The 11,123-nt window shown below is 40.2% G+C and overlaps 1 protein-coding gene and 1 non-coding gene across 2 annotated transcripts; one reads left to right on the plus strand and one right to left on the minus strand.

Moving 5' to 3' along the window:
* Window positions 1–3: 3 nt before the first annotated feature.
* Window positions 4–2,038, minus strand: LOC115742016 (bromo and FHA domain-containing protein DDB_G0267958). Its single transcript, XM_030676084.2, has 3 exons — window positions 1,378–2,038; window positions 422–628; window positions 4–316 (listed from the first exon to the last, which is right to left on the minus strand). The coding sequence occupies exons 1-3, from the start codon at window positions 2,011–2,013 to the stop codon at window positions 257–259; spliced, it is 903 nt and encodes a 300-aa protein (XP_030531944.1). The 5' UTR covers window positions 2,014–2,038; the 3' UTR covers window positions 4–256.
* Window positions 2,039–2,120: 82 nt separating this feature from the next.
* On the plus strand, window positions 2,121–2,192 carry TRNAP-CGG. The gene has a single exon. It is a non-coding gene; the product is annotated as a tRNA-Pro (tRNA).
* The last annotated feature ends 8,931 nt before the right edge of the window (window positions 2,193–11,123 follow it).

Genomic DNA, 11,123 nt, shown 5'->3' on the forward strand with positions numbered 1-11,123 from the left:
AAATACTACCAAACAGCATGATATGATCTCATTTGCTTCCCCATAAACCGACTTAATGACCGCACTGTTGCATGTTTAGTCTCTAGTCGAAACAAGCACTCCCACAATCCAGATGGCACTCCAAGATGTGTGTTGTGTGAAACTCCCATTTCCCTATGGGAGAACCTGCCATCACAGAGTAAGGCGACGGAACAAAGGACGATGTGCTTGCTTTAGATGTTCAACAGGGATAATAGACCAAACAATGAGTCAGATCTTAAACCCGGGTGCGGCCACGACGAACACGTCCAGTGAGTCTGGACGGTCGACCTTTCTTCTGCATTTGACCACGAAATGTTAAGGTTGTCAAATTGCTCCCACAAATTACAATAGGGACAATGTTTTCGAGTAAACTGAGAGAATCCTAGAATTTTCAGTTTACCAAGATCAACGGATTGGCACCAGCTCCTTTTCTGACAAACACCCTGCGAGCCTGCTTCTTCTTCTCCTCTGCCTTCATTTTGGTAATGCTGGGCCTGTATATGATTATGGTCCGACCAATCTGACCAACAACAACTGATCCGGTGACCAACTCCAGTTGCTTCACAACTTCATCTAGCTCACCAGGACAAGTCCTGTGTATTTTGATCTAGCAAGAAAATATGAAACAAATTACACCCCCTCATCAGAGAACTTCCAAATTTTATGCCTGAGCTAAAAACTGACAAGTTCTACTTCTACTTATCAATATACATATGAAATGCAAACAACAACACGGAACTCCGGTAAGTTTCTTTTACAAAGAGAAACCTGACAACCCCTTTGGCTGTCAGAGACATAGGGATTGTTATCGACCAATCAAACTAAAAGTATATCCAGTAGCCACACAACTTCAGACCATTGCATAAGCTGTAGAAGCAGCCAGTAACCAACATTGGGGATAGTTCCAAAGTGCTAATCTAGAATTCAAGAAACTGGATAGAGAGAGAGAGAGGGAGAGAGATCTCAAAGAAAAACTTGCGTTCCAATCCCCTAAAAATGGAATCCAACTTTGAAGACGATGTTGGCAAATCAAATATTTCCACTCAGAGGAACACTTTACACTACAAACAAGGAAGGCCTGAAGACCCAATTAAACAGCAATTATGCACAACACACGACAAAGTGAAACGGTAAAACCAAGAAAATCTCGCAGTAAAGAGCACAGTTTTCCTGTACAAATAAAAGAACCAGAATGAGCACTCAAAGCAATGAAATTTGACAAAGGTGTACGTACACAAGAATCCTCAATCAGGAAAACAGTATTTTAGGACAAAAAAACTACGTGCTTTAGGAGTGAGGATGTCCAACCAGAGTCCACAATAGAAATATGCAAGGGAAGAAAGGAAAACCCTGTACCTTGAGAAGCTCGTTGGCTTCAAGCGTCTCGATAAACGAAGCCGCCACATTGTCTGTTACCCCGGACTTGCCGACCAACTGACACTTGAGCTTCTTCCCCAGGCTGTGGGCATACGACACAAGCTCTTTCTTCTCCTTCACACTCAAATCGGGCACTTTCCCGGCCGTCACTGGCTGTCGATAGGCTGGTTCTGGCACTTCTTCTTTCTCTTCTTCTTCTAGAAGCTCCCTTCCCTCGTCTCCGTCGTCGCTGTCCTCTTCTTCTTCTAGAAGCTCGGTGCCCTCGTCTCCGTCGTCTCCATCGGTCGATGCCTCCGGATGCAGAGAAGGTGTTTGGGTGAATGCCACAAAGGACGAGGAAGAGGAGAGAGGACGAGAGCAAGCGAGGAGATAACAGACGGAAGACAAGGAGGTTGGATTGGAAACTAGGGCTCGGAATCGGACAGCCGATTTCGGGGGTGACGGAGGTAACGAAAGTGCGTTCAACTTGGCGGTGGCGGCGGGGGCACAGTGCGGGTTAAGAAATAGAGAGAGAAGAGGAGAAGGAGTCGGCGGTGACGGCGGTTGCGGTCGGCGAAGTTGGTGGAGGAGATGAATCGACAGAGAAGAAGATGAAGATAGAGTTGTCGCCGCCATTTTTTGGCACCGCCGTTTCCAAGCGAGCTTCCTTACAACTAGCTATGCTTTTGGGTAGGGGAAAAATACAAAGTATTTATAAAAATATTGACAGCTTGTACCAAACAGGGTGTTTGGTCTAGTGGTATGATTCTCGCTTCGGGTGCGAGAGGTCGCGAGTTCGATTCTCGCAACACCCCATTTTAAAATTTTTGTTCGATTCTCTCAGCACCCTAATTCAGTCTTAGGAGGAAGCTGCTCGATGGATTCCCAAGCTGTTTCTGTGCAAAGACGGAAAATTTTTGGAAGTTTGCTGGGGCGAGGACCACGACCTTTGCCGGCGAGGGTCGCTGGTGAATGCCTAGGGCCGAGTGACCTCGCCGGCCATCGCCCCCATCATTGATGGTCCTTTCTGGTGCCCGTGGCACAGTCACGGCAATCACCCCTCACCTAATTTTTTTTTTTTTTAAATTTAAGTTAAACAAGCCCGAAGTACTAAGTGATAATAATTAATAAGACAGCCTTCTAATGTCCTGTGTGTCGAGCAAAAGGGGCAAATTGTTCAAAAAGTTTTAACTCTATTGCACTTGTATCAATTCGGTCTTAAACCTTTCAATTATGTCAATTCAGTCCTAAGTCTTTTGACAATTTGCGAATTCAATTATAAACCTTTTAATTATACCAACTTGGTGCTAAACCTTTTAATGATTTGTCAAACTAATCCTAAACATTTTCATGAATTACCAATTTAGTCCTAATCAGTCAATTATTCAAATAAAAAGGTTATGACAAAAGTGGCAAAATTTCAAAAGACTTAAAACAAAATTGGCAAAATTTCAAAAGGTTTAGGACTAAGTTGACATAATTGAAGAGCTTAATACTGAATTCACAAGTTGTCAAAAGAGTTAAAACTGAATTGACATAATTAAAAGGTTTAAGACCGAATTGGCATAAATAGAATTAATTTAGGACTTTTTTGATAATTTTCCCCAAGCGGAAGCTTTATGATTCTCTCTGAATGGTAAACCTCCTGCAGGTTACCTCTACAAATTACCAGACCAACAAGGAGTTCTTCGTTCTTTGTTATTTGAGTGGACCTTCCTTTCCCTTTCCGCGTCTTTAATTGCAGCAAAATGGCAGAAAAGGAGCATTTTGTGAAAGAAAAATAAAAGCTCCTAGTGCTCCATTTTTCACGTGCTTCTAAAGCATATCAATAGTTTTGTGTTCACCGGTTCCTAAAAGAGGATTTTTACTCTAAAAGTACTTCTAGAACAGCAATTTGTTAGGTAAAAACTTTTATTTCTGAAAGAAATTTCAATTTTTTTGAAATGAATTTTCATTTTTGAAGTTGTTTTTTTTTCCCAATTAGAGAAGTTAAAAAAAATTACTTCTCAACTCAAAAAGTACTTTTTGCCTCACTCACTTTTCGACCACGCCCGCCATTGCTTGTTGTTGACCTCTGTCACCGGCGACCACCGCCAATCACCACCGACCTCCGCCACCTGGCGTCTATCGCCGCTCACCACCACCGCCACCCGCCAACCACCGCCGCTGCTGACCATCGCCGACTTTCATCGGCTGTCGCTCATTGCCACCCGCGACCGCCGCCAACCGCCGACCATCGCTACTCCTAGCCACTAGCCATCGAACATTGCCGCCGACCACCGGAGCAACCATCGCCGCCTACCACCGAGTCGCCGTCTCTGACCGCTAGAGTAAAAATAAATTTATTTTTAAAAAGTAAATAATAGTTTTAATAATAAAAATAAGAAATTTAAAATGTTTAAAAATGAATTAGAAATTTTTCAGCCGACAATAATTTTTCATAGAAGATTTTGTATTAATAATATTTCAAAAGTAGAAATTTTCAATCGTTACTAAACGAATTTCTCCGATCGTAAATCAACTCCTAGAACATAAGTAGAAAAATCAATATGCTTCTGAGTAGAAGTAGAGAAACTAATTTGTACCCAAAAGTTGATTTTTGAAGCAGAAGTGTTGTCATGCGCGCCCTAAAGTTTCACTCCACGGGTTGATTTGATACCAAACCACCATGAATGCGGGAATCCGTCATAGTGTGTTTGGAGTGGCTGTTGCTTTTAATTTGGCTTTAGACATTTACATATTTGAATTTTGACTGTTACTGTATCATGGGCACTGTGAAATGAACATCTCAAATTTTTCACTTCAGAACATACAAAAGTATTCACCGTTAAAGCCGTTTAAGCTTCTAAAGGAACTTGTTATACATTTTCTTGCCCATAAACCAGCTCTTTCTTTTTCTTCTGGTTTCTCTCTATGTGCCTTTTATGCAAAAAGGCAAACCAAACTCACCAGCTGCTGCAAGCTTAGTAACACACACACCCGTCATCTAGTTTGGGTCGTGTCATAGATAGTCCAATCCAAATAAACCGATTTAATCCCATTATGACCTATTTATTGCACTGCACATCTATTAAGACATATCCAACCTAACCCATATTCCTCATACTTTCATATTTAATCTAATCTAGGAAATTTCATATCCAAACTGAGGTTAGAGTGTGAAGAAAACAAGCGTGAGATTGAGTGAGGGCAAGAAAAAATGAAGAGAGAGTCATACGGGTATGTTGAGTTTAAATAAGTTGTAAAACCATCCATGACTCGTTTATAACTCATTAGTAACCCATTTAACACTCATAATATATTAAAAACTCATTTATGGCCCATTTATTGGATATAGTTCATCCATATAACAACTCAACCTATCATATATGGGTTAGGAAATGGATTTACGACCAATTTTGATAGGTTTAATAATATGGCCAAGCCACCGGTTACCCTTGTTTCTTAAGACTATAGTATTAGTTGATGCAGAAGTTTTCAGCATATGAGATGTTTGTGGTGCCAAACTAACATGTATTACGGTATTAGAGGATGGATTAGATCATGCTATTGATTGGTATTTACCTCGAACATGGTCATACCTATTTACGTCAAAGAAAAAGCTTCGCAAGTCATAGGGAGTCGACTTCTGTTGAGAAGTAATCGTTTCGTAACGCCAAGAAATGCGTTCAACTGTTTCTCCCCTTCCACTTTGTAACATTCTCTGCTAATCAACAAAGAGGAGAAAAGGCCTTACATATGCGTTTTACATTATTCCTCAGAAAATTTTCTTAATCAAGGCACTAAAGTGCTTACCTAAATTTTGAACTCCAAAAATTTGGATTTGAACCATGACTTCTTATATCAAAAGTATAATCTAAGAATGAGTAAAGCTCAAGCCTTCCAATGAATAGAATTGTGGTACGCGTTAGTTACTATGTTGCACCGACACGACACGGGATGTAAGACACGACACGACACGTCAATATTTGATTTCTTAAAAAATAAAAAATTCAGACACGTTGGGACTTATATATACATAATAAAATATCAATTTTATGATTTCACAAATAAATAAATAATAAAAAGAGCCTAGAATGAATTTACACTAAAAACAATGATCCGCCAGTTGTTAATATCAAATTATCTATCCTAAAGAAATCAAACTATCCTCTTAACATGTAATAAGGGATACGTTCTTCATTTGGGCCAAAAATAAATTGCAGGCCATAGGTGCTGGAAGGCCCATGGGCTACTCTCCACGTGTGATAAGCAGGAGAGAACAGATTCTTTTCACAACTAGGAAGTGAGAGAGATCCAGCGGCAAAATGGCGAGTCGAGCATCAAGGGTATCGTCTCTGAACTTCGAGGCGAGCTGAGGAGGCGAGCTGAGGGCCCGAGGCGAGGCCGGCAGCCACGAGGTGACGAGGGGAGGCAATAGAGCCGAGAGCAGCGAGAGACAAAGCGCGAGATAGACAGGAGAGGCGTGACGAGAGCAAGAGACAGAGAGGAGAGGTTGAAAATTAGGTTAGATTTCGGTCTTTCTTGTTTTTACTTCACTGAAAAATTTCCCATCTTAATCCAGACACGCATTCAGTTGACCGTGTTTCGACGCTCGGACAAGCGTTGACCGTGTGTCCGAATGTGTACAGCCGTGACCGATGCGTGTCGGGCACCGACACGTGTCCGACACGCGAAAATCATCCTCGAAGGAGTGTCCGTGCAACATGGGGGTTAAGTAGTATGAAACAAAATCAATCCCTACACCACCGAGGATTAAACGAGAACAAACCCGCATTGATCTAATTGAGGTCTGTACATGGGTGGTGTGCATATTTAACACCGACAGGCTGAAAGCCTCCAACCAGGATGGGGGAAGGTAAATTCCATCTTCATGTCATTTCTTGATTTAGGGAACGGTTAAATATTTTATGTTCAAATCAAGATCTCCCTCAATTTAAGTAGTTCTCACAGTCACTTTTTAGGATAGAGCCTTGCCTAATGCATGCAGACAGGTCGACTAGATCGATAATAACGTAATTAACAAGTTTTTTTTTTCCAAAAAAACCCCGTGGACAAAATGATTTGCATGCTTTTTCTAAAGATTAGTCCAATTGGAAGTTTAGATCACAATGTAATTAAATAAGTTTTTTTTTTTGGGGAAAAAGGAAATTTCTGTTATAGCCTTTTTGTTTCTTCCGCGCGTCGGTCTCAGGGCCCCTGCAAAGCTTAACTCTTGGTTTGGTCAACCGTCAGCTGTGGCGGTGGTACGAATGGACACGTAAATCCGTGGCCATTGGTGACTAGTGGACCTATGACGTGGCCTATTGTTCGAATATATGAAATCTCTAATTGAAGACACGACAAACAATTCCCTTCCTCTCGAAATCACGGGCCGCCCGCATCACCCGGCCCTCCACTGGCCTTCGATTGCTCAGTTTTTCTTCATATCATCCGCATATTGTTTCGTGAATTAAAAAATTAGAAAAAATTTCAAATAATAATATGAAATGCTTTTATCTTTTCAAATAAGGGCATGAAATGGATCTTGTTTCAAATAAGGACCCGAAGTACCATTATTTTCTCAAATAAAAGCCTTAAGTGAAACTTATTTCAAATAAAGACTTGAAGTTGCCATGTAGTTTCAAAATAGGGCCTAATCTCAATGGCATTTTCGTCATCTACCTTTCTTTCTATTCTTTTATTTCTTTTTTTCCTTTATTTATTTTAAAAAAAAGATTAAAAAAAATTTAAAAAAAGCTATCGTCTTCATCATCTTCAACTTTCCCATAGCAACTACGAAGACCACCATGGAAAACCACCACCACAATGTCACCACCGCCCTCATCGGATCTCCGTCCCATCTCTACTCCTTCCCTCCATCGATCCCAAACCCAAACGCTATCAAAGTCATGCGTCGATGATTTCTCCCTCGTCACCCCCTCCTCCTCTTGGCCCTTCGCCACCGCCACCGACAGATCTTCCCTCTAGTCCGCGAGAGGGCTGTCTCTCCGGCCTATGGCGGTCACCCCACCGTCGGTGGGGTGTTGGCGATGCCGGGCATGGGTCGTTCTAGGAGAGGCTCGCAACCCTCTCCCGGTTTGGGCGAGGTCGTCGGCTCTTACCGAGGCACGGGCGACCCCGCCGGCTATCGCAGACGCCCAATCGATGGTGGGCGGCGCCCGCTGGTGCCGGTGGTAGTCATCCATGGTGGTCACAGCAGTTGGCTATGCGAAGAAGAAGAAGATGTTGGATTTTTTTTTAACTTGTGTAACTTTTTCTATTTACAAAAAAGAAAAAAATCAAAAAATAAATAACGAAAATACCCTTGAGATCATATCATTTTTTTGAGACTACATAGCTACTGGACACCCCTATTTGAAGCTATTATGCCAACTTAGGCCCTTATTTGAATCAAGGTCTACTTCATATCATTATTTGAGAAAATGAATACACTTCGGGCCCTTATTTGAAAATTTTCTAAAAAATTATGAGCAGTTTATTTCCTTCTTTCTTTTTGATTTTTGGTAACGAATGATTCATGAAGGGCGCGTGGCAACACTTATGCTATATAAATGAACTTTTGGCCAAAAATTGATTTTTCTACTTCTGGATAGAAGTAATTTTTTTTTACTTATTTAAGTAGCTTCAAAACTACTTACGGAGTAAAAAAAAATGCTGTAGAAGTAGAAAAATGAAGTTGCGTATCCAAACTAATGTCTGCTCTAAAAGTTACTTTACCAAACAAATCTATGCTTCAGAAATATTGTTATGGGTGCCCTAAGTCATCGATGATAGAGTTAACCGGGTGGCATGTGCACGAGGAGGAAAGGGAGAGCAGGAGTGATTTTGCATATAGTCTATTAGTAAACGTCTAGGCACGCAACATAAGTGTTTTGGTAGATGATAGTTTGCATAGTCTAGCTGTTCTTTCCTTCTTCGTAGTTTAAATAGTATTATAAGTCAGTTTTCACGCACTGAAACTGACAAAAAGAAAATTCTCTATGCCATCAAGCGTAGATAATTCGATAGATAAGCTATCAATTCGAGCTTTGGCTTCAGCTGGTTTGGTCAATGGAGTTCGAGAACACACTCCATGGGTTTCGAAGCACAGTAAATCCAAAAAACCTCCGGGGATAAAAAGCCTAATTACGAGATAGAATATTTCTCTTTTGGGGCTTTAGAAGCCCAATTAACAACTCTATTCGCTTTTCTATTAATATGGGTCATCTTTAACTTCGAATAAGGTCCACAAAGGAGATTGGCTTAGCTGATAAGCACATTCCAACTCTAGCTAACTTGAGTTTGATTTGCAAGGCCATATATCAAATCTAAGTGGTCTATTTCTATCTCCAAGTCTTCTCCTACATAGGTCAGAAAGTGTATTAGGGTTTTGACCCAGGCTATTGCCTCCACCATTGCCGTTGATGAAGCTTTAATTGACCATGCAAAATCATCGATTAGGCATCCTTGGTTATCTCGACAAACGGCTGCAATGGACCCTTCGTTCAATCCTTGCAAGGAAGCACCGTCTATGATGATTTTCAACTTTCCCCTCTTTGGTGGTTGCCAAAGTTGAGACGGGGATTGTTGATAAAATTCCCATTTATCGGATGAGATGCTTGATTGGCCTTCACTTTACTAATCTAATGAGGACATTGTCGTCACAAGAAAATCGAGGCTTCTCACTTGTCTGGCTTTTGCCCAAGTGCATGATTATGATAGACCATGTTTCAGTACGTTTTGCTTTGAATAGCATGTAGCATTTGAAATCTGATCATTGTCGTTACCAACCACATATTTTTTTAATACTCCATACAGACTTGACATTTAGGTTTATTTATTTTGTGAAAAATGAGTGATTTGAAAAATATTTTTTTTAAAATGATCGCATACATCACTTGAAAAAAAATTAAGTAATGAAAATCATTTTCATCACCGACAACAATTTGTATCTAAATATTTACATAAACGATGAAAATATTTTTCGTTTAAATAGTTTTGCAAGTGATATAAGAGATCATTTTTCAGAAAATGTTTTTCAAATCACTCATTTTTCGCGAAACAAATGAAGCCTAAATACGACCGAGCTTCATGATAAGCCAACCACATACAACTTCCAAGACAAATAAGAGCATCCCCTAAATAACCACTTAACCATAATCAAAGCTTTGCATTTGATAAAAGCTTGAACTGAAAATTGAAAAGAATGAGGGATAAAGCCACAAGAGGTTTTGAATTTTGCAAAGTGACCGTTGGGCATGGCCAAACACTAGCATATCCATAAGCAGACACTTGTCAGTGACCAATTGAACATAATTCTTTTGTATCTTATTTAATTCATGAGGTTCTATATTTCAAATTTATTTATTTATTTTATTCATAAAAAAATAAATTCTTTTGATTTCGGTCAAAAATTTTCAACCAATACCGAGTCAATAAGCAAAAGTTATTTCATACTAGAATCCATTTGCGGCATTAGGTTGTAAAACCCAACACAATCTAATAAAATAATCATTTCGACTTGAACTGATTATACATAAAATGAATATACGAATACTTTTTCTCGCATGACATAATCACTGGAAGCGCGTAGATAATACATGCAACAACTTTAATTTCACTAGATGGCCCAAACCAAAATCAAATCAAGCTAGATCAGAGTAATTTCGGTATGATCTTAATCCCCAGACCAGAACCAGACGTTTGTAATTGAAAAACGAGAGCGTTTTGGACCACAAAGAGTCACGCGCAACAATAGTGTTTTGGCTCTTCTATTGTCTTCTCCAGTCTCTCACGCTTTGTCCGAATTTCCGAAATGCGTAATGACGTGGGAGCAACCGGCCCCTTAAAGTTCCTCGAAATCGCTTTAAATAGCAAAAGTAACTACCACTCACTCGCTCTTTCTTGTCCGTGGACAACACGACAGCCTGTGACCCCTCCGATCAAAAGCCTCGTCGAATTTGGGTGGTCCGATCTCCACGCGCTAAGTTGGCGCGACGCTCTTCGAGTGCTGCTTTTGAGAAGGGCGGGGTAAAGTTGGAAACTGAAAAGGCGGCGCCATCAACGCGGCCAAGCAATCTAGAAAGTACAAATCCGTAAATAAGTTGAAGTGGGAGGGCAATTTTGGAAAAGAAAAACACAAAAGGCGCACAAATATAGAAAAGGGGCGGCAGTTTCGTGGCTACTTCGTCGCCGGTTTCCTTTTAGGAATCAATCTAGCGCCACTTGGCTGTCACTTCTCTCTCTCTCTCTCTCTCTCTCTCTCTCTCTCTTTAAATTTGTTGGGTCGAGGTCACTTGTCTTTTGACAAGGCCCGTGGAGCATCATGAAGTTATCAATGCATCACCGGTTAATCTATACTTACTATTAAAAAGGCACAAATTCGCTTTAAGCGTAAATATTTATTTATGATGCTCACTTTAATATTAATTTTTTTGGATCGCTTAGAGTCAAAGGCGAGAAATTCCAGTGACTTCACCGGAATTGATACTTAAATAATCATTTAAAAAAATAGATACTCAAGTGATCCAAAAAACGATCACTTCATTGCCAAATATGAGAAAAAATGAATATTTTAGTATCAACGGCAATAAATTCCAATAACTTCACCAGAATTGACACTTAAATTATCGTTTTTTAAAAAAAATTAGCACTTAAGAGATAAAAAAAAATATTGACACCAAAGTAAGCGCCGTACACAAATATTGATATTTGAAGTGTTCTTTTGCCCTATTAAAAGGCTTTTGTCACTTGTCCCTTGTGTG

The sequence above is a fragment of the Rhodamnia argentea genome, chromosome 5 (genome assembly GCF_020921035.1).
Source record: "Rhodamnia argentea isolate NSW1041297 chromosome 5, ASM2092103v1, whole genome shotgun sequence".
Classification (NCBI taxonomy): Eukaryota; Viridiplantae; Streptophyta; class Magnoliopsida; order Myrtales; family Myrtaceae; genus Rhodamnia; species Rhodamnia argentea.